The sequence below is a fragment of the Cotesia glomerata genome, linkage group LG1 (assembly GCF_020080835.1).
Source record: "Cotesia glomerata isolate CgM1 linkage group LG1, MPM_Cglom_v2.3, whole genome shotgun sequence".
Taxonomy (NCBI): Eukaryota; Metazoa; Arthropoda; class Insecta; order Hymenoptera; family Braconidae; genus Cotesia; species Cotesia glomerata.
Genome location: NC_058158.1, coordinates 2,334,795 through 2,359,785, shown reverse-complemented (window position 1 = coordinate 2,359,785; position 24,991 = coordinate 2,334,795). Strand labels below are relative to the sequence as shown.

General features: G+C 28.8%; 2 protein-coding genes and 1 long non-coding RNA gene across 3 annotated transcripts; all 3 read right to left on the bottom strand.

Annotated features, from left to right (window-relative positions):
• Positions 1-1,493: 1,493 nt before the first annotated feature.
• LOC123259627 (NEDD8-activating enzyme E1 catalytic subunit-like) lies at positions 1,494-3,295 on the bottom strand. Its single transcript, XM_044720239.1, has 2 exons — positions 2,800-3,295; positions 1,494-1,989 (listed from the first exon to the last, which is right to left on the bottom strand). The coding sequence occupies exons 1-2, from the start codon at positions 3,045-3,047 to the stop codon at positions 1,755-1,757; spliced, it is 483 nt and encodes a 160-aa protein (XP_044576174.1). The 5' UTR covers positions 3,048-3,295; the 3' UTR covers positions 1,494-1,754.
• Positions 3,296-8,739: 5,444 nt separating this feature from the next.
• Positions 8,740-22,298, bottom strand: LOC123259613 (protein artichoke). The gene is made up of 6 exons (XM_044720212.1): positions 21,606-22,298; positions 18,603-19,216; positions 18,334-18,507; positions 13,563-13,681; positions 12,112-12,258; positions 8,740-12,007 (listed from the first exon to the last, which is right to left on the bottom strand). The coding sequence occupies exons 1-6, from the start codon at positions 21,626-21,628 to the stop codon at positions 9,029-9,031; spliced, it is 4,056 nt and encodes a 1,351-aa protein (XP_044576147.1). The 5' UTR covers positions 21,629-22,298; the 3' UTR covers positions 8,740-9,028.
• A 1,909-nt stretch (positions 22,299-24,207) lies between these two features.
• Positions 24,208-24,779, bottom strand: LOC123259637. The gene is made up of 3 exons (XR_006508292.1): positions 24,700-24,779; positions 24,370-24,627; positions 24,208-24,271 (listed from the first exon to the last, which is right to left on the bottom strand). It is a non-coding gene; the product is annotated as an uncharacterized LOC123259637 (long non-coding RNA).
• Between the last annotated feature and the right edge of the window lie 212 nt (positions 24,780-24,991).

Sequence of the window (24,991 nt, the reverse complement as noted above, 5' to 3'; positions counted from 1 at the left end):
TGCTCAAATCTATCAGTGGTTTTCATGGTGGTTTTTATTTTTTTTTTTTTTTTTTTTTATATTTAGATGATGACTATGTTTATAGTTTTACATGTACTTTAATCACACTATGTATAATTTTGCCATTTGGCTCTTGCCTTGGCATTTAAATTGAATAAATAAATCAAGAATTTACTGCTTTTATTCATAATTAAGCTTTTAAAAATAATTTTCTAGATTAAAAATTTATTCCTTTAAATAAAATTTTTTAGCTGATTGCATCTTTTTCTTCAAAGTCCACCGGACTAATTGAAGCCCCCGATGTTTTAAATTGTTTTTTCATCAATAATAATAAACAGAACCTAAGACACAACCGTCTGCTCAAGACCTTTCTCTCAAATAAGAACTACATCATCAACGGTCCACGCAACAGAATTGCGAATCTAGTCAACAAGCTCCATTCAGATGTAGACATTGAAGATTTCTTCAATGGAATACTCCAATCTTTTATCTCCAGACTTAAGGAAGTCCTTTCGCTCCAGTTGAGTCATAACAACTGTAGTAGTAAATTTTCAATAAATTAAAATACAAAACCCATAAAAATTCCTAAAATTAAAAAATAAATAGTATATGAGGCATTAATCGTTGAAATTTTGAAAATTAAAAAAAAAAATAGTTAAATACAAAAATTAATTTGACTGTTGTAAATCAGCTGTTAGTAACCTGTCCGTGATTTGGCAACGCTTTATTTCGGTTGTTTACATTTTCATTTGCACAATATAACCTTAACCGTGTTCAACTTCTGCAGTCAGTGTAAATAAATAAATTAATTAAAAATGTTTAGTCACAAAACCATAACATTCTAATGTCTCATGGCAGGAATGCTAGTATTTTTTAATTATTGTTTTATTTTTCAATTATGAATTATGAAAATTTGTTAACAATAAATTAACTAATAAGTATGTATGAAAACATAAGCGCGTTAAAGTTTAGTTTGAATTTATTGAATGGTCTGAAGCTCGCGCGCTACGCAACGTTGCCAAATCTTTTGACTCTATTTTATTGTAGGTAACTTGAGAATTTTTGTGATTTTTAAATATTAATTTCTCAATAAATATCTTCGGTAACTGATAGATTTTATTGCAAAAAAGAAACCTGAATATTCCGAAAATCTGATTTTTAGTTTTTTACTTCATCTAATCCATGACTGATAGTATAATTCGAGAAATACTGCAAACGTCTGATTTTCTCGTAAGACTCTGAACAAATACTAACATTTAAAAATTTTATTTTTTCAAAAATTTGTCCGGTAAAGTATAATTTAAACCTCACTATAAGATAAATAAGGACCTTAACTATTAGAAAAAATTAAATTTACTCATAATCTAATATTTTTTATTTTACATTGGCGGCGAAAAGGACCTCCTTAAATGCACATTGTAATAATTGATCTGTCTCTCGTTCCTGATTCTGATGAATTTTATACTTTATATTTTAATAGTTCTCTTTATAACTTTTCTCTTATTCACCTTATAAACTTTGTTGTATAATGCCGATAGGCGTATGGTGTATATAAATAAATAAATAAATAAATAAATAAAATAAATTTTTCTATTAGTGTAAAAGAAGAAATAAAACTAACACTTACTTGAGGTGGATATAAATCAAGAGTACACTCAATACAAGCACTGAGACCTGGTAAAATAACCCTAGCATTGCCTTTGAACCCTTCTGTACCACCATCGACCAGAGGAATCACTGAAGAATGATCCAGTTCATTGTCTTCGTAGTTCAAGAGCGATATGATCATTCCGTTGATCCACCTCCGGGCCCACGATTGAGTCCAGCCCGCAGACAACAATGTGAAACTGCCGGTAGAAAGACTCGTCTTTGTCTTGGATCTTGCAGCAGTGAGGAGTCACAGAGCACCCTGGAACTCGCTCGTTGATAAACTTGGCAGCTACTTCGGCTTTTGAGGAACCCAGGTCTTTGTGGCGGAACAAAAATTGTCTGTAAAAAATTAAATGATAGATTTATTGAACTTCTAGCTGTTAAAAGTTAGCTGATATTTTTAATTTTGTTTTATTTATTAAATTAGAACTAAAAAATATTTTTATGAAAATTAATTTAGCAGATATTTAATAATTTTAAGAATTTTTTTAATAAATAAATTATGGCGAAAAAAAAGTAGAAAAAAATTGACATTTTTAAGAAAAAATTTCAAAAATTAAAAAACGCAATTTTTTTTAAATAATTTTTTGGAAAAAATCTATTTGTTAAAAAAAAATTTAAAAATTTCATAATATTTTTAAAACATTGCACTTATAATTTTTGAAGTTTTTTTACAAATTAAAAACTTTTTTAATAAAAAAAAAATGACATTAAAGTTAGCAGTCACTTAACAATTTTTTAATTTTATTTATCAAAAAAATATGATAATAAAATTAGCAGATATTTAATAATTTTTAGAATTTTTTTTAACAAATAAATTATGGTAAAAAATATTAAAAAAATTGACATGTAGAAATTTAAAAAAATTAAAAACGCAATTTTTTAAAAATGATTTTTTAGAATTAATTCAATTGTTAAATAAAATTAAAAATTAATCAAGTGACAGCTAACTTTAATGTCATCAAAAAAATTTGTTCTAAAAAATTATTTTTAAAAAATTGCATTTTTTATTTTTTTAAATTTCTAAATGTTAATTTTTTTTTGCTATGAAATTATTGAAATTATTAAATTAATTAATTTTCATAAAAAAAAAAAATATAAAAATTTTTAAATGTCAGCTAATTTTATTTTCATCAGGTCGAGGCTTACCTGTTGAGGTTCGAGAGCTCGATGGTGTCCATGTCGATGACGTCTATCTTCCTGAATCCCATCAGAGCTAAGTTCTTCAAGAGTTCACAGCCCAATCCACCAGCACCGATTACCAGGACCTTGCAATTCTCCATGAGGAATTCCAGTGTGTCGGGCGACGGCTCGAAATCGGGCCGGCAAAAGGGCCCAGATCTCTCGAGGATTTTTCGCAAATGACTCCAGCGGCGGTGAGTGTGGTCTGGATTCATTTTTATTATTTGGTTTATCTACTTACTTGGATTATTTAAAGTTACTATTGTATCAGACTAGATTTATAAAAATATTATGAAACTTTGGTGGAAAATTTCTTGTCAAACTGGTTAGTGCTGATTTGCGCGCTCTCATGCAAGAAACAAAAGTCTTTTTAGAGGTTAGGATTCATGGCGGAAAAGATGGAATTGTGTTCAGTCGCGTTAGGTGAAAAAGGATTTTTTATTATCGGCAAGTGTTTTTATTTCATTTTTAATATTTTTAAAATTTGCACAGTATTTTGTTTGTTCTATTTTTTTAAATCTGTCAATAAGGTAAAAGCCCCAATTATTGACGGGGGGGTCTAAATATTGACACCCTAAATTATTTTTATTACACGCTTTATATTAGCTTCACTTGTATGTCAGTTTGTTTGTTTGTCAGTTTGTCAGTATGTCAGTAACTCTCCGTGGGTAATCTGCGCGCCTGCGGCCTTCCTTGGTTCTGGTAGCCGTTTCTCAGGCTCGCTCTCCGAAATCGAACTCTGATTCCCCGTATTTATAATATTTATAAATAATTATTTTTTATTAGCTTCACTTGTATGTCAGTATGTCAGTATGTCAGTATGTAACTCTCCGTGGGTAATTTGCGCGCCTGAATATTTTTGATAATCAACAAATAATAGTTTAAAAAAAGTAAAAAATCACGCTTTTATAAATAAACCAAACTAAAAAGTAAAAAATAAATAATAGTTTAAAAAAAGTAAAAACACGCTTTTTATAGAAAACCAAACTAAAAAATAGAAAATAAATTTAAATTAAGAATAGTGTTAAAAATTTCAATAAATATAAATTAATAATAGTGTAAATAAAAAATGTATTTTATTTTAAAAAGCGTGGGGTGCTTTTTAAGATATTCTCAAAATGATAATCACTCTACTCATATCTGTCAATAAAATATTTATAACTATTGACACCATGCACCTCACGCTTTTTTTAAAATAAAACTAGAATTTGAATTTGCGCGCGCAAGCGCGCGCCTGACTGTAGCATTTGCATATATTTTCATGCTTATGATATATTCGACCAATCACGTTACGAATAGTTTGATGCCACATACATTTCATCTCAATTTTATATTAGGATATTAGGAATTTTATATTAGGACTAGAATTTGAATTTGCGCGCGCAAGCGCGCGCCTGACTGTAGCATTTGCATATATTTTCATGCTTATGATATATTCGACCAATCACGTTACGAATAGTTTGATGCCACATACATTTCATCTCAATTTTATATTAGGATACATTTTTTTTATTTACACTATTATTAATTTATATTTATTGAAATTTTTAACACTATTCTTAATTTAAATTTATTTTCTATTTTTTAGTTTGGTTTTCTATAAAAAGCGTGTTTTTACTTTTTTTAAACTATTATTTATTTAAGTATAAAATACGTTATATACGCGATTATATTCAAGGCTTTTAACTGTCAAATAACTCTGCGTGTTTTAGTGTTAAATAAGTTTTTAAACAAATTGTTATATTTTTCATAATAATTATTCATTCATAGAAATTATTATTAATTAACTTTAATAATATTGATTACTTTATATCAAGTTTTTGATAAATAACAATATAGCCAAATGATTCGACGCATGTGCAGTAAGGGCGTCAATAATTGGGGTTGCGGTACGTCAATAATTAGATCAATCAGTTTTTTAACCCGTCAATAATTGGTGTATCCAGATCATATATTTAATTATTTAAAATTAATTAGTAAATATCACTGATTATCATTTTAAAAAAAGAAATTGATTAGTTAAAACATTACTGAAGACATTACCACAAACAAAATTCATCGATATTTATATTTGATTGCTTAAAAAAAATGAAATCATAACTTTGTCTCTTATAGCGTCAATAATTATGGCTTTTACCTTATTCTAGATAATACAAACCTTTTATTAATTAACTTTATTAACTGACAATTTTTTATATGGTACCCCTCGCGGTTTTGATAATGCCGTAAAAATACCGTAATTTTTCGGAATTTATGCTCATGCCGTATATTTACCGTTATAATTCGGTAATAATGCGGTTAAACTATAGTTGTTTTGGCCAGTTTTTATACTGTAATTATTCAGTATATATACTGCACTTATGCTGTACAGTTACCAGAAATATACTATACAATTACCACATTAATGCCCAAATTTTACCCAAAAAATTCCAAATAATTACCGTAATATTACAGTAATTTTGCCGAATATTTTCTGATATAATGGACAATTATTAAAGATTTGGTTTTATTTTTAGTTCACTTCTATGTTAGAAATGAATAAAATGAAAAATTTCAAATTTTGCTTTTTATTCTCCATCGCTACTTTGCAAAACAAATACTGTTTTTGAATAAAAATATGTAAGGTAAAAGCCCCAATATATGATCATAGTATATGATCACTCCATGTATTTGTATACCTATATTTGTGAATATAGATATACAAATACATGGAGTGATCATATACTGGTACGTGATCATCTATTGGGGCTTTTACCTTAGAATATTATTTTTTAATTAGGTATTTAGCGATAATTAATATAAAATAATACATATGTTAAGTAAATATATTCTAATTTTAATTTCAATTTTTAATTTCTTACTTAGAAAATTGCAAATTTTCTAAAATCGAAAAGTTATATTGTTTCACATATATAACTATATTATTTAATTTTAAATATGCTTATCGTAAGATGGACGGTGTGGCTTAATGTAAATAGAATAAGCAAAAAAACACTATGGTATAGACCGGGTAGCTCAAATGGTAGAGTAGCCGACATGTTCTCAGGAGGTTCTGGGTTCGAATCCTAGTCCGAGCGTTGTTTAATTTGACACCATTTTTTAAATATGGTTTTAATACAGTCATTTTACCGCCTTATTACCGTAAAAATGCCGCATTTTCAGCGTAAATGTATCGCATTTTTACGGTAAATGTTCCGTAATTTTTCGATAAAAAAACTGACCAAAACAACCGAAAAAATGCTGAAAAAATACCGCATTAATACTGTATAATTGCGACATTTTTTCGGCATTTACAAAACCGCTAGGGACTGAAGTAAGCTGACAACTGTCAATTTTTTATAAAAATTAAGTTAGCCGACATTTAAAAATTTTTTTATTTTCTTTTTATTGAAAAATCACGACAAAAAAAAAAGAAAAAAAATTTTCATTTGTAAAAAACTTTAAGTGTAATTTTAAAAAAATCTTTTTTTGTTCTAATTTAATTATTAAAAAAAAATCAAAAAATTAAAAACGTCGGCTAACTTTAGCATCATCAATTTTTTTAATTTTTATAACACATTAATTACAAAAAAACTTCTAAAAATTTCCACTAATAATTTTTTTTTATCTCTGGACATGAAATTTTATTAAAAATTTTCCATAATAATTTAGTTGCTATAAAAATCTAAAAAATTATGATACTGAAATTTACAGACATTTGTCAATTTTTAAAATTCTTATAAAAAATCAATAACAATATATTAAAAGGGCTTCTAAAAATTTTCACTGATAATTTTCTTTAATTTTTACATGTGGAATTTTTTTATTAAATTTTTTTCATAACAAATTAATTGTTGTAAAATTCTAAAAAAATTTCTAATGTCTGTAAACTTCAGTATTCTAAAAAATTGACAAATGTCTGTAAATTTCAGTATCATATAATTAATAAGTTTATAAAAAAAAAATTAATCTAATAAAAAGGAAGAAATACTCTAAAAAATTACAAAAATTTTTCAAACTTGATAATTTAATTTATTTAAATAAATAGGCTGTTGCTATAGTCATACGATTGTCGTATGAATAATAAATAATTATTTGTCCGACAATTTTTATATTAATGAAAATAGAGTCAATTTTATATTAAAGCAATAAAGAAAATATAATATTCATAAAATAATAAACTATTATATTAGTTATTATTTAATGAGCGAATTTATTTTAAAAATTGTCGGACAAATAAATAATAGTTATTCATACTTCCAAATAAATAAGTAAACTAATAAATCTCTCAGCATCCATCCACAAAAAAAAGTTTGACAGTTTACTTATTAATTTTATTTATTTAAAATTTCTCCACCTCCCCATATCTCTTACCTAAATTAAAAATAATAATTACACAATAATAAAAAAATTTCAATTTATCATAAATCATAAAATAAATAAAATTCTAGCTTAAAAATATATTTACAAAATATAAAAACGGTAAATGCTTTGTGTATATAATAATAACTCTCAATATATAAAATAACGTTTTACATAAATAAGAATATAATAAAAAGTATAAGGTAAAAGACCCAGTTATTGACACTGGCCTAGTTGTTAGACACTTGCAATTATATTCTAATTAAAAAAATTAAGTGTTCTTAAAAAACCATCCTTAAAATTTATAGTTCAAAAATTAGAATTTATTAATGTATTAGAGATTTGTTTTTTTTTTTAATTAAAATAAAATTGCAGTGTCAATAACTGGGTCTTTTACCTTATACACTGAGAAAAAAAAAATACTTTTGCTGAATTAACAATTTCTTGGCCCAAGAAACTCGCTGACGATAAAAAATTCTATTATTATTAATTATTAATTTCTGAAGAGAACATCAATATTTATCTTTGGATGATATATAAACAAAAGAATAGCTTTATTTAAATTAAGTAAAAATTATTTCAATTAATTTAACAATTTCTTGAGCTAAAAATATATATTCTTGAAAATTTTCAACACGGAGAAAAAAAAACAACTCTGATTACTATTTTGTGCCAGTACTCAGTACTGCTTTGGAAGAAAATGAGTTTAGAATGTTTGGGACAGTAGAGAGCACTACATAAAAACTACACGGAGAAAATTTTATAGTAGAGTTTATTATCTAGTTATGTTAAAATTTATTAACTGAATTCGATAGTAGTAAATATTATTTAAATAATTAAGTAAACTATCTGAATTGTAGTATTTACCATCCTGATGGTAACTACGACTATTATGATGGTAATCAGTAATAATAACTGTTATTATTTTAATTAGTTACTACTATTATCAAAATCGTAATTCCTAATATAACCTGATGGTTGCAGTTACCATCAGTAATAATAATAACTACTATTTAAGCTAGTAAAAAATATTAAAAAAATTAAGAATCTGCGTTACTGTGGATGCATTTCTGACAGTGTAGTGCATAAAAAATCGGGATTAAATTCGGATTGAAATTATATTTAAATTTTTATTTGTCTAAAACAAGTTTCAACGCCAAATTTTTCAAAAAGAATTTGAAATTTCCAAAAAAATCAAAATTTCAATCAAATTCAAACTAAAAAAAAAAAAATAAAATTTCAAAAAAAAAATCAAATTTTCAAAAAAAAATTTTCAAGGGAATTAAAAATATTTTAATATTTCAAAGAAAAAAATGTACATTAGCTAAAATATGGATGTAAATAAAAAATTTAATTAAGTAAATTTATATTATTTTTTCTTTCAGAATTTTTACAATCTGAAATGGTTACAGTTACCATCTTTGATTGTAACAGTTATAATTTATAAGAATTACAATTATTATTTTCGATAGTAATCGTTACCATTATTAATAGTAACTATTACAATTGTCAATGATATCACCTATTATTTTGTTACTAATTAATTTTATTACCATTTTAGATAGTAGGAGTTACTATTTTTGAATAGTAGGTAGTATAATTAGTTTTTCTCCGTGTACTGACTATTGTCTGCACATTACTGAGTCGTGTTCTGGCACTAACCAGTCGTGTTTCGTACAGCACTCACTACTGACTAAGAACATTTTTCTAATATTTCTACAAAACAGTAATGATTGCTGTTTTATTTTCTCCATGAAGAATATAAATTCTTGTATCAAGAAAATTTTCTTAATAAAAGTATTTTTTTTCGCAGTGTAAACTGTTTTACTTTTTTAGTAATAACTGTTCTCTAAAACTATCTATTAAATTTATCATCAGACGCACAAACATACAGCGGAAGATGCGGATTCTCGCCATAGTACCCATAAATAGGTTGCTGTGGCGTAGAAGCATGAACCGGATGCATGACATGCATAGGCTGAACATAGGGCAAAATTTGCACTGGAGTATTATGCCCAGTGTGTCCTAAAGTATTCCCGTGGCCCAGCGTGGATCCATTATAAGTAGACCCAACATAGGCTTCATGGTTCATCTTCCCCGAATAAACACTCCCAGGTCTCAGCACCGAAGCATCATGAATACTAGAAGCCATGGTGGTCATTCTCGGGTCACTACCTTGCCTAGAACACTTTGCCCAGCACATAGAGAATATAATAATCGCGACAATCAGCACAATAAAAATAACCACCCCAGCAATCACATAAATCAGAGTATCATCAGAAGTCATAGACCCTGACACTGCTGGGTTCTCCGGATACTTCCCCTTAGTCTCCGGCGGAGTCGGAGCAACTGTCCAAATAATGTCCGGCTCAGACGCGGTGGCAGTGTACCTAGTCGACATTGTCGTCTGGGTCGTCGGGAACCTGGTAGTAGTCGATCTTTCGCAAGAAAGAAGATCCTCCGTAAGATCAATTAGCTGTTTGTTGTATAAATGAATCGGACTCTTGCAGCGGACTTGCTCTAAATCATTGGAGAACATCCTGAGCCACCTCCAGAGGTGCTTAGCTTCACAATCGCAGTTTATCGGGTTAGAATCCAAGCCTTGGACCCTTACCATTCCGTTCCTTTCATCCAGAGCGCTGATAAACTGTGCGGGAATTGAAGTGAACTTGCTCCCGGAGATATCAAGCTCCACTTGAGTAGATCTTGGGATCGGGAAGAATATTGCAGCGGGGAGAGACTCGATTGACGAATTCTTCAGCCCTAGTTTCAAATAAGAGTTCCTGACTCCAGCAAGCGCGCTAGAAACAATACTCTTGAGCCTTTCTCCGCGAAGAGTCAATTCTTGAAGCCGCGGGTGAAGTTTAATTGTCAATAAATCATTTCCAACTGACGAGTCTTTAATCTCCACGTCTAGGACCTCAAGGTCGTGCATTTCTTTGAGGATTCCTTGGACGTCAAAGTACCCTAATCGCGGATAGTCATACGCAATTAGCGTTTTTAACTTGTTCAAACTCTTGAAAGCGCTCTTCTCAATTCTAGTTACTTGCAAGAGGTTCGACATTTTTAGATTGCGCAATTTTTCCAAGCCTTCGAAGCTACTCTCGTTAACATTCTTCGCCTTGTTGCTGGATATGTCCAAGTTGCGCAACACTGGAAGGGCTTTGTATGTATTCCCAAGACTCGCAAAGTCTTCAATATTGTTATTAGAAAGATCTAAAGTTTCTAAAAGCGTAGCTCGTTCTAAAGCAGAAGGCCGAACTTCGGATAAATTATTCCCCGATAAATTTAATGACTTCAAAAATGGCGTCTCTAGCCTACTTATGCTCTTTATTTTTGTATACGCAAGATTTAACGATCTTAAGATTTTAGCTTCGCCTAAAATACTCTTAATTGCATTTTCACTCAAAGGATTTTGAGATAAATCTAAATCTTTTAAACTTCCGATTATTTCTTGGGTAAATACTGCAGACATTTTGTTTCTTGCCATGTTTAGATAGTTAAGCGACATTGATTGCCGTTGCAGTGCGCGAATTGGAATTTCAGCGAATTTATTGTCCGCTAAATCAATTTTCTCGACTATTTTTATTCTAGAGGGATCAAAAATCGTATCTGGTAATGTTGTAAGTTTATTATTACGCAGATTTAATAATTCTATTCTCACAACACCCTCCATTGTTCTTTCACTGAGACTGTCGATTACATTGTTAGATAAATCAATGAATTGCAATTGGGTAGAATTGTGAAAGGCTAATTCATCTACTGATTCTATTTTGTTATTAGATAAATCTAATTTACGCAAACGCGTCATTTGTGAAAATGCAAACTCACCGATATTTTTTAACGCGTTTTCTGATAGGTCGATCATTTCTAAAAATTGAAGAGGTTTTATAAACTCGCTTGGAAATCGCGCAAATCTATTGCCGTTTAGCTTCAAAATACGCAACCGTGGATGGATAACAAATGCTGTTGGTGATATGTAACTTATAGCGTTATCGGACAAGTCAATTATCTGCAAACCAGTTCCAGTGTTGAAAGACTCTCCGGCAAAATTGGTCAACCGGTTGCCCTTGAGATTCAATTCGTACAAATTGATAAGACCCACAAATGCGCCATTGTCGATTCTTTCGATTATATTATTGGATAGATCAATGTGAGTTAAATTGTAAAGATGCTGGAAAGTTCCCTCGCCTAATTCTTGGAGATGATTGTAAGCTAAGTGTAATTTAGCTAGTGAATCAAGATTGAGTAATAAAACAGTGGGTAGGATTTTTAAACCAGTTCTTGAAGCGTCTAAGGTTACTAATGAGGATGGAAAAACAGGTGGAAATCCTCCGTATAAAGGATTCTCGCTTATGTTCAAGTATTTAAGCTTGGATAAATTAGCAAACGTGTCTGGAGTTAATCTTTTCAGGTGATTAGACGCCAAATTTAGCGAAAGTAAATTTTTTAAAGCGAGCGGCGCTATTGAGACCAGACGATTATTTGAGAGGTCTAAATTCAAAAGCGTGTCTTCGAGTCCTACGAAAGTCTGCTGCGCTAATGATGATAACATATTACCCGACATCTCGATGCTAATTAACTTGTCAAAGTTGAGAAACATCCTCGGTGGGATTTCACGCACTAAATTTCTTGTCATCGCCAAAGAAACTAGGTTCGCCGCTGCGGATCTTAGTAATTCATTTGAGACTGCTGCTATACGGTTGAACTCCAAGTGGAGGTGAGTCAATGACGGAAGCCGGCTAATTGCTGCTCCGGGGACTAGTAATATGTTATTGTCTTGTAACGATAGCCATTTGAGATTCACCAGACCTTCGAACGCTGACTCTTCAACCTTAAAACATTAATAGAAATGTTGTTTTGTGATGGCAGTGCTTAGAGTAATTGTGGTGAGCAATTACTGCAATTGATACTTCTGTAATATAAGTATTTACGTACCGTTCTGAGTGCATTCAAGCTCAAATCTAGACGTGCAAGCGCAGTTAGGTTTGCAAAGGCGTTCACTCCTAAACGGCCTATGTTGTTTCGGCTCAGGTCCAGTACTTGCAATTCTGTTAGATCTAACAGGTGGCTTCTTTCTATCTCCTGGAATTATTTTTTAGTAGTCGTTTAATAATTATGAGACTCAAATTAGCCATTATAATAAAGTTAGCAAACATTTTTGATTTTTTAATTTTGCTTCATTTACTAAATTAGAAAAAAATATTTTTTTAAAAATGCACTTACAGTTTTTCAAATTTTTTCCTCAATTTTTTAAATGAAATTTTTCTTTATTTTTTTGTGATTATTTTTTCCAATAAGAAAAAATGATAAAATGTTTAAATGTCGGCTAACTTAATTTTTATAAATTAACTGACGTTAAAATTTTTTTTGATTTTTTTTATTAATTAAATTACAATTAAAAATTTGGGGCTCCACTTATTTTTGAGTAAAAAATAGAAAAATTGATCTTTTTGAATCTTTTTTTTTTAATTGTTCTTCTTCACGGTGAATTTTTGATAAAAAGTATGAAAATTAATTATTTTGATGTTTTTTTTTTTCATTTGAAAATTTAAATTTTACAATTTTAGATATTTTTCAATGAAATGGTGACGATGCAATTTTTTCCAGTTATTGAAATATTTTTTTTCTTAAAGAGCGATGAAAATATTCTAAATTAGAAAAACAAATTTAGAATATCATAATTTGAAAATTTTTGAACTTTCAAATGAAAAAAAAATCATCAAACTATTTAATTTTCATACTTTTTATCATAAAGTGTGTTATAAATTAATTTTTGATAGACATTTGAACTAGAGAGTCAATAATAATATTTATTTATTTACTTACATGATTAAAATGCTATTCAAATTACTTACTCACTATGTAATACTATTAAATTTCTACGGCCCTTAAACAACGTCAGTTCTAGGGCTGAATGTCTCCAATAAATAAATAAATCCACCGTTTAGAAGAACAATTTGCAAAAAAAATATTCAAAAAAATCAATTTTTTGATTTTTTATTTTATCTCAAATTTTTATAAAATAAGTGGAGCCTCACTTTTGCATAATTACCGTAAAAAATACTTAAAAAAAATTTCACGTATAATTTTTCAAATTTTTTACATGTCAAATTTTAATCTTTTATTTTTTTTTGTAATAATTATTTTAATAAAAAAAATTTTCAGACGGCTGATTTAATTTTCTTCTAAAATTGAGAAATATTTGATAATTTTTTAAATAAATTAATTATAGCAATAAAAATTTCATCTTTAGAAACTTTAAAAAATTATAAATGCAATTTTTTAAATTTAATTTATTAAAAAAAAAAATTTTTAAAATTGTTTGTTAATTTCAATGTCATAAATAATATCATAAAAAATTTTTTTTTTATTTAAAAAACACTCACAGTGATTAAATTGTTGGATATGTTGAGAAATTTCAATCTCGTCAGATGTCTGAGTGCGTCTGATGGAAATTCCTGGAGAAAGTTCGTCGACAGATCCAATTGTAGCAGATTGTGGGCACCTGTAAGTGAGATGATTTTTTTTTTAATGATCATTATAATGATATACATTTTCCTTGATTAGATACCGGAATTACAATTTTTTTATTAACTAAACTTCATTTACTTTCATTATTTCTTTATCTTCTAGATAATTTATTTTTCTGATAGTCATCTCTTCACAATTAGCGGCAATGAAACTATTTATATCATTTTACTTTCAAGTAATATTTTTTTTTTTACAATAAGACATTTGTTGTTTATTTTTTTATTATATTTGCTCATCATTTATTTATATTTATATTTATTTATTTACATGTCATGTTTTTTTTCAACGATGCGCATATGTAATAATCGAAGGTTGCATTATTCGAGTTATGATTGAAGGAATCTTAATTTAATTGCAAAGCAAGTCACGCTTACGCTAGTCGTTGTGAAGAAATCGCAGAATTAAAGTACCTTTGGACGGACAAATAATACGGCGAAAAAATAATGCTTATTAACCAGGTGAAAGTCCACTATAAAATGACAAATATATCATATTATACATAATATACATGAATGAAAAGAATAATAACAAGATCTACAAATATTAATAATAGAAATATTATTCGAGGAAATAAAATAGAAATAATAGAAATCTAGGAATGCAATTTTCCACTCTAATCATACCGGTATAAGTATGCCTGCTCGATAAAGGTAATTAGTAATTACTCTATCGTAATACGCCCGGCAATAAAATACGAACTGAAGAATGTATTAATAAAAATGACAAGTCGCGGGTAAAAACAAGGTCAGCAATTAAAAATACCGTCGACAAATCAGGGAAGAAAGTTGTTAAAGTGAAACACGTTAGACATATATCACGTGACAAAAGAATCTTGTTCTACTCATACACTTTCGACTAAAAAGTAATTAGATGTAATTATTAACACACTTTTTAATAATTATAAGTTATCAATATCAATTAAGTATGAATAATTACACAGAAAAGAAAATTTACTTAAATCAAGTGAATAATTTTAAAGAATTTTATCTTCATGATTTAAGTAAAAAAATTGTTGTGACTTCCGTGACTTGTTAATTATAAATAAATAGAATTTTGCTTTATTAAATAATGATTTTTGTAAAATTGCACTGTACTTTCTTAACTATTGACGTTTTTAAAGATATAAGCTCATCCCGATGTTAAACTCATCAAGAGCTTTCATTTGAGTACCCACATGCACTTTTCATATATTTATATATTTATCTATATTATTATAGGAGATTCCTATCTATATAGTCACTCATCACGATATCTTGGGAACTGGCAGACCTAGAAACTTGAAATTTGATAGAAATATTACTTTTGCCACGTAGAGGTCACCTAAGAACAGATTTTAAGAAATCTCTCCCCCAAAGGAGTTTGCGAAGGCGTTAACAATGGAAAATTTCCGTTTTTAAATATAGCTCCTATCGACTCCAAATTTAAAAGGAATCTTCTGTAATAGATATAGAAATAGTTTATAAACTAATTTTACGATATTCCATCTCACAGGGGATTGCGGGGGTAGGTATTAACAATAAATAATACTGATGAATTAGATCTTTTTGTCTGTGTGTCTGAATTTGTGCGAATTACGGCAAATTCTGATGAATTAGATTTTCTTGTCTGTGTGCCTGAATTTGTGCGAATTACGGCGAATCCTGATGAATTAGATTTTCTTGTCTGTGTGCCTGAATTTGTGCGAATTACGGCGAATCCTGATGAATTAGATCTTTTGGTCTGTGTGTCTGAATTTGGGCGAATTAGTGTGAATCAGGTTTCAAAACTCTCAAAGAATTTATTTATAATTTTCAACGTTAGATCCTTTTAATAATTAATTTAAAAGTTCTTGTTAAATATCCGTGCGAAGCCGGGGCGACCTGCTAGTATATATTATAGATATGAATATATGAAAAATATATCAAAAAATTCATGTGGGTACTTAAATGAAAGGTCTTGATGAGTATAACATTAAAATGGACTTATATTTACGAAAATGTTAATTATCAAGAACTGACCATTGCATTTTGTTAACTAATGATATTTTTAACGATATAAGCTCATTCCGATGGTAACATCATCAAGAGCTTTCATTTGAGTACCCATATGCATTTTGATATATTTTTCATATATACATATACATATATATATATATATATATATATATATATATATATATATATATATATATATATATATATATATATATATATATATAAATATATGAAAAATTGATGTGAGTACACTGATAGAAGGATTTCTTAGTATTTAAAAAGATTTCTTTGTATTTAAGAAATCATTTCTTAATATTTAAAAAATATTTCTTAAATACAAAGAAATATTTCTTAAGTATTAAGAAATATAAATACTAAGAAATATTTCTTAAATACAAAGAAATATTTCTTAAATACTAAGAAATATTTTTTAAATGCTAAGAAATCCTTCTATCAGTGTACTTAAATGAAAGGTTTTGATGAGTGTAACATCAGGATAAGCTTATATCTTTAAAAATATCAATAGTTCACAAGACGCAAGGTCATTTCTTAATTATGTTAATTAATTTATCATATGACTATCAATATTCTTTAAATTAGTTATATCTTCATGATATAAGCAAATGTTTTGTTTTTGACGGAAGTGTTTACAAAGCCTCAAGGAAATAATTAGAAATACAATTGACTGTAAAGAGAATGGAGATCGTTTACCCCTAGATGTCGTGGGATCTCGGAGGATCCATGCGGAACCAGGTAATCTCTGATAGCACATACCGTAGATACATACTAAACACAAACTATGAGGTCTTGGCCATTTATATACTACATTACTATTATTCATTAAATTTTATACGATTCAACATTAATACTAATACACACTTCTATTTTTATTGCCAGAGTATATAAGCAGGTTTGCGTGTAGATTTTTTCTCACGATATGCCGGTCTGGTAAAAACGGATAGAATCGTTTCGCTTGCTCGATCGTTCTCTTTCCCAGGTGTGTTGTGTCTATGTTATTGTGTACGTATAGTATACAACATGAGGATATTCGTTATTATTGCTATCTCTATCTTGTATATAATCATGTTTGTGTATATATATATTTATCAAGACAAATCTTTGTTTACATTAGGTCCAGTGCTCTCTAAAATTTTGGGTCTTATCAATTTTTTTTATTCTGACTTTTAATTTAAATTATGGCTTTAGCCAGACTTAACTTTTAAGTTAAAAGATAAAATAGAATTGATAAAGATTTTTTTTTATAGAAAATTAAATTTTCTTAAAAAAAATATCTCTTGTACTTTTTTCGGATCTTCAATATTTTTTTTTTAGAAATTTAATTATAAATAAAAATAATATTTTTACTGCAAAAATTTTGAGTGTAAAAAATTGGTCCTATAAATTTTACACAATTTTTTAAATTGAAATTTTAGCTAAAAATTAAGAGATAAGCGTTGGAGTCATCGGCTCATACGTGTCACACACCTACACTCACTGTCCTATCATTATCATTATCACTATTATTAGAATATTATTATTGTACTAGTCAGTCTGTTATAATAAACCATCAGATATAGATGCATATTTAACGGCTTCTTGTAACTATACTCATTCACCTTAACCAGTATTTTACTAGAGATTCCAACAGGTTATGGGCCCAATCTCTTATACTTTTTCCATACCTTCAATATTTTTTAAAAAAATTAACTTGACTTAAGAGCCAAAATCTTGAACCAAGAATACCATTTTAAAGAAAATGATTTTTTTTTAGTCAAGAGAATAAATTCTTGAAACAAGAAAATTTTTTTAAACCAAGAATTTTTTCTCTTGACTCAAGAAAGTTATTTTTTTTTAAATGGTATTCTTGGTTAAAGATTTTGAGTTTTGAGTCAAGTTAATTTTTTTATTTAGTGTAGGTGACAAAAAGTGGAATTAGAGATCTTAAACCTTACAAATAAATACAATAAACGGCATCTGTCGTGAATCTGAGCAGTGATTTTTTTTGCAAAATAGCCATTTTTCTAGAATTTTGACTTATATGACTAATTTTTAGAATGCCGTCTATAAATTAACCACGTTTTAAGCCATATTAAAGCAAATTTTAAGGGAGTTGGGAAAGGACGGATAGGGGAAAGGGGGGACCTACTCAGTGGGAATTTTTCCGTAATTGAAAAAATAATCAGATAGCCCAGACTGGGAATCGAACCCAGATCTCTCGGTTACGCGCCAAGGGCTCTCCCAGTTAAGCTATCCGAGACTAGTACTGACTACTTTATTCAGTCACGTATATAAGACCCACCGAGCAAACAACGCCACCGTCCATCTTACGGAGAAATATTAAAGAACTCGTCAACGTACATAACAAAATTAGTTAAAAGTCTCAAAACATTTGCACATCTTGTCCGACCGGGTTTTTCAGCGTGGGGTAATGAGTTATCCCATATTATATCCCCGTTAAGGGTTGAAGAAATTTAATTCCAATTAAAAATAATTTTCCCAAGAAAAATTAAAACGCTATCAGGAAGTTTATAACTTTCAGATCTAATTTGTAATTTCTTTTACAAATACGGATAGTGTTTTTGTGATTTGCCTGTAAGCCGTAACTAAGAAGCGTGATATAAGAGTACAAAAGTGCCTGATAAAAAGTAATTACCCTTGAATACGTCGCTGTTGAATCTGGTGAGATCATTGCGGGAGAGATTCAAGAAGAGCAGGTGCTTAAGTCCAACGAGCGCGTTGTCTTCCATGTGCAATAGCTCATTGCGACTCAGGTCGACACGCAAAAGAGAATCTCCAAGACTTCCAAAGGCATTTCTTGGTAATAATACTATAAAAATAATCAAGCAAATATTAATTGTTCAATTATAAAATTTCCCAGCACTTACACTATTATTTTTTTTGAAACTAATTTTAATTAATTACCGATATTATTCCCAGCTAGTGAAAGGATCCTGATGGCCCGCGGACCTTTGAGGGAATCCGCTGGCACGGTTGTCAAATTATTATCATTGAGATTAAGATCTTCTAGATAAATGCAACCTTTAAATATTCCCTCTTCAATGCTCCTCAGCCCGTTTCCATGAAGATCAAGGAGCTTCAGATCGGACAGCTCGCGAAACTCGTTGCTGGAAAATATGGGATTGAGATTGTCGCCGAGCAAATTGTCTCCGAGCCGGAGCTCCTTCAAGGTGCTCTGCAGCTGCAAAGTGCGATCCATCAGCCGCTGAATCGAATTACCGGTGAGATCAAGCTTCTCCAGTTGGAATCCCAGGTTCAATAAATCTTCCGGTAATTTTTGATATCCGCTGTACCGACGACTCATTGAAATAACTGGCTGGTCTCTTAGCAATTCCAAGGACTCTCGGGTGAGCATCACTCGATCACAGTCCATGCGAAACGATTGCGGGTGCTCTGAAGATTCTGAACACTTGCACGGGATGTGGAAATTTTCTTTGAATTCTATACAAGGCCGCCATTGTGCGCTGCTTAGCTCTATTATTATTAGGACTATTGTCAAGAGCAATAAATTTCTGAAACTAAAAATTAAAAGAAATTTTTTCTTTTAAATTTATTTTAAAAGTTTGGATTCCTTTTTATAATATTAAAATTAGCCGACATTTTTAATTTATTAAATTGGAACAAAAATAAAATTTTATTAAAATTGCACTTAGTTTTTCAAATTTTACAAATCTAATTTTTTTCAATAGAAAAAATTATTAAAATTTTTAAATGTCGGCTAAATTAATTTTTGTTAGCTGAAAATAAAGTTAGCTGACATCTAAAAAATTTTATGATTTTTTATATTAAAGAATTAGAAAAAAAATAAAAAAAATTTTTCATTTGTTAAAAACTTAAAAAAACTATAAGTGCAATTTTTTAAAAATATTTTTTAGTTATAATTTAATAAATTAAGCAAAATAAAAAAATCAAAAATGTCGGATAACTTTATTATTATTTTTTATTTTCTTCTTTTATAATTAAAATTTTCAATAATTTTTATAAAAAATAAATTATAATAATAAAAATGATTTTAAAAATTTCCACTAATAATTTTTGAAAATTTTCAAATGTGGAATTTTTTTTTAAATAATTTAATTGATAAAAAAATTATAATGCCGTTTTTAAATATTGACTTTTTATAAGTTATATGTTATTTATTTTAAGGAAATTGAAAATTAAAAATTGATCAATGATTTAAAAAGAATTCATTATTATTATTATTATTATTTATCAATTATTATTTAAATAAAAAAATTAAATATGTTTTACACATTGACAAAATTTCTATTTTTACAGACAGTATAGATAAAAGATAATAGAAATTGTGAAGGTGATACAGAGATGAAATTTCGCGAGATACTAAAATAAATAAAAAATATTGCTCGAGGCATCGATGTCTCTTTGTGTGCTACTTGGATCTCCATTTCTGCCGGTTTATATCTCTTTCTTCTGGATAACTTAAAGCTAACACAAGACTCGCCCAATAAAATATTATAAATTCTGCATGCCGAGCCGTAATCGGACCAAAGAAGATACTTTCTCGTTTCTGATTAAACGGTTAATTTTCGCGTAACTTTTATAAATTACTGTTTACGTTTATGTCTTTAAACATTAACTCACTCTACCAGACATTAAGTCTAGAAAACATTAAAATACTTAATTTTATTGCTCAACTATTTCAAACAATTATTTTAATGATTTGTTACAAAATTTTTATTTAGAAAATTTACTTATAAATATTGAAAAGTTAATTATTAAAATAATTTCATTTAAAATTTATTTATAAATAAATAAATTTATTTATAAAAAATTATTTATTTATTTATAAAAAATTATTTATTTATTTATAAATAAATAAATTTATTTATTTATAAATAAATAAATTTATTTATAAAAAATTATTTATTTATTTATTAAATAAGTTTTTAAATAAATAAGTATTGGAAAATTAACTATTAAAATAATTTCATTAAAAATTTATTTATTTATTTATAAATAAATTTATTTATAAAAAATTATTTATTTATTTATAAATAAATAAATTTATTTATAAAAAATTATTTATTTATTTATTAAATAAGTTTATAAATAAATAAATAAGTATTAAAAAATTAATTATTAAAATAACTTCATTTAAAATTTATTTATTTATAAATAAATAAATTTATTTATTTATTAAATAAGTTTATAAAAAAATAAATAAATATTGAAAAATTAATTATTAAAATAATTTAATTTAAAATATTTAAACAAAAAAATAAATTATAATTTAAAACAAATAATTTTCTCTTGTACTGAATTAATCAATAGCGCAAGAATGTATATTATAATTAATCAGATGAATTAAATTAATAAATTCAAAGTGTTAACTATTTGTAACCCGGCGTTACATTCCGAGAGTAAAAACAGGTATTAATTCAAAAGGTCAGAAGTTGAGCGTGAGTAGCACATCAATTGAGTGAATAAAAACTTAAAAAACAAACTCCGTTTTTTTTCCATCAAAGATTTATCATTGGAAAAATTACTTAATCCCTAATTACACGGCTAGTGCGCTCCATTGATTACAATATTACTTAACATCCGCATTATTATAATTTAACCGCCGACTGATAGCTTCTTCAATAAGAATTTCTATTTCTTTATAATTAATTACTATCGGCAGTCAAATAAATTTTAAAAAATCATTTCCTCAACTAAAAAGAATTATATTTAACCAGCACTAACGGTTCTTGCGTGCCGGATCATCAGCAGTTGAGAAAAAACTCTGTTGAGGTCATGGTCGAGTGAGCATATCTCAAATTATATTATCAGCATCCATATTTATATTTAGATACTTCCTACCTGTTCTAATTTACTTACTAGTCTCTAATATAAAATAAATAAAACAACTAAAAAAAAAAATTCATTAAATAAACAAACACTTACTCGGTCATATTTCTTCTTTTCATTTTAAAACTCTTTTAAAACAGATTTAATTAAAAAAAAAAAGCACTAATGCACCAACCACTCTAAAATATTTCCCGAGTCATCGTGATAAAATATTCTAGTGCGAAAGTGCTCATAAATGAGCTGAATAAAACTTGCTTTCTTCACTAGCAACAACCGCGACTCATCATATCGCTTTTTAAATTATTCCATCAATCTGTAGGTCCTGGGAGCAATTGATCCTTTAGAGTGATCAATCATCAGTTAAGTTAAGTGTTCTGTTGAGGATTTTAAAACTGGAGCAGTTTCCACGTACACAGAACAGAACCAATGACCCAGCGTCCACGTTGGTTAAATAATACCGTACACTTGAGTTAACTCGTGGCCCGCAAGTGTAACTGAAGATTCAAGACTCGTTACTTCTGGTAAACTGGCGCCGAGTTGCTTTGAAAGAACCTTTCCCTGCTGGTAGCTGGTAGATGGTAGATGCTATGAAGAGTATGGTGTATACAGAGATCACTGGATACCATATAATACCCAGGTGGGGGAAGAGCACAAGAGAAACGGGGAAAAAGTGGTAGTAAGTGTTCGAGGACTCTACTCGGTGCTCTGATACTTGCTTTAGACTCTTGCCTTAGACTTAGAATTACTTCCACCTCCACCTACAGTTGGCCGTCCATCTATAACATTTACTTTTACATTTATTCACATATGAATGTAAATATAAAATACTATAGAGTATACTGGGTACTTCGCTGTACTTTTAATGAAAATTAAGTTAGCCGACGATTTTAATATTTTCAATTTTTTTTTAATAGTTTATTTTTTTTTTTTTTTAAGCATTTTTTAAATTTTAACTTCCCGCTAAGAAAATCGAAGATTTTCAAAAATCGGGAAGTTATTGTTTTCACCCCGTTTTGCAAAAATCGAGTTTTTATCAGATCTCGACGTTTGAAGGTCACAGGAAGCTTCCCTGACTATCCCCGCGAGGTTGTCACGGTGTGTGTGTGTGTGTGTGTGTGTGTGTGTGTGTGTGTGTGTGTGTGTGTGTGTGTGTGTGTGAAAGTATGTGAACCGCTTATAACTTTTGAACGGCTTGACCGATTTCATCGCGGTTGGTGCCATTCGAAAGGGCTTGACCAAACTTAGATTTTGAAACTATTTTAAACCGATTCAGATCAATAGATTTTGAGAAATCTTAAAAAAACTGAAAAAAAATTTTTTTCAAATGTGGTTTTTTTGGAATAACTTTTAAACGGCTTAAAGGTTCAATTCCAAAAACTAATCAGCTCTTAACCTCAAAAAACCACGTCGATCGCCACCAGTCCGGTCAAAATCGGTTGATTCGTTCGAGAGATATCGTGAACGAAAGAAAACCGAAAAAAGTGTTTTTTCGGAATAACTCCAAAATTCCTAGCGCGATCAATTCAAAATTTGAGATTTTTTGTGAGGCTTAAAAAACTGCGTCGAATGCTTCTAACTGCGTAAAAATCGGTTTATTCATTTAAAAGTTATTGCGGTTTGAAAATTCAAAAAATAGTGTCTTATCAAATCTCTATCAGACTTTTGAGCTCGAAGTGCTTTAAAGCATAGAAAAGCAATCTCTTTGAGCTCGGAGAGCTCAAAATAACCCATAAATTGTATTTTTGAGCTCGAAGAGCTCAAAAACGTCATTGGTGCAATTTTAAGCGCCTAAGTATGGAATTAGCGGGAAGTTGCAGGGATGGCCTTCAGGGTCAACCTGAATTTTCATAAAAATCTAACTATTACAGCCGTCCTCATTGTTGTTAGATATCTGAGTAAATAAAATAAAAGAAAATAAATCAATAATAAGCGAGATAATTTTTTATTATCATATATATTTTATCAGTATTATTTTATAACATTAGTTCATATTGAATTTTATTTTATGTAGTTTTTATCATTTCGATTCTAAATATTTTCTAAAATTGAAAATATTATATTTTTTTGTCCATTTGATGTCGGTTTGATTACTTATTATAAGTTGCAAGAGAGAAGTTATGAAATCTACTTCCATTTCGGCTGCCGAATGGCCTTTTTTTTACTTTGCCCGCAGTTTTGTACGAATTTTTCTGATTATTTCCATATAATTTTATATATTTTCATATATTTTATTTTTATTTTTGGCTTCATTCTCATCATTTATATTTATATTAAATTCAAATATCCCATAATAAAATTGAGATGAAATGTATGTGAAACCAAACTATTCGTGATGTGATTGGTCGAATATATCATATGCATGAAAATATATGCAAAGTCTATAGTCAAGGCGCGCGCTTGCGCGCGCAAATTTGAATTCTAGTCCCATAATAAAATTGAGATGAAATGTATGTGAAACCAATCTATTCGTGATGTGATTGGTCGAAAATAATTATTCTCATTCTGATTGGTTGAAAGTGAATATAATATACATAAACGACACACAAATATATCATGACAATAAATATGAGGCGCGCGCTTGCGCGCGTAAATTAAATTCTAGTCACTTAAAATATTTTATTGCTATAATTAATGTATACTGTCGATCAGCGTTCTTATGCAATAAATAAATAAATAAATAAATAATTTCAGGCGTATTTGCCAAAAACCCAATTTCAAAGTCTTTTTGACTGAACTATGGATAATTTCATTGATGTTAATGCCTATTGGAATTAAATAGACTCTAGAATCACTGAATGTTGAATAGGAATACAGAATATCAGTGAGCGACACTAGGAATAGGAAAAGTGGGAGTACTTACTCAGCTCGTAGTTTTCTGCCCTTCTCAGAGGTCCCTGGACTCTAACATAACGGACAATGTATGAAGAGCATGCCATAGCTACACCTTCTATCATTCTAGTATTATACTGAATTTTTACAAACATAAACACTGGCTCAAACAGGTCTGTCTTTTTCTTAGGTACAAGTCAAGATGCCACTTCTGCTTCCAATTACACGCGAGCAATAACCATGGGAATGTCCCTCGGCAAATCTAATCCCGACTTTTATTTACTCTTCTCTAAAACAAAATAAAAAAAAAAAAGGGAGAAGGTTATTTCTTCTGAAGATAACTTTTATTAGAAAATTTTACTTTTATTTTTATCTTTGTTGGGTTTCTCTGCTTCCTATTCGCCACGACTAAACCGCGGACAATGAATGGGAATCTTTGTGTACTTTGTTAAGAATTTTCCTGGTAACCTTTCCCTAACACTTGTTCCTTTTTTCGAATTCTTTTGTTCATTGGTTTTTTGTCTTCTAAGGAAGTTGATAATTCTGAAGAAAAAAATTTATATGGTCATTTATTTACATTACCATTTGTTTGGTGGTTATTATGAATTATAATGCGTGTTTTTTTTATTTTCCAGGTCCCACGCTTTCAATTT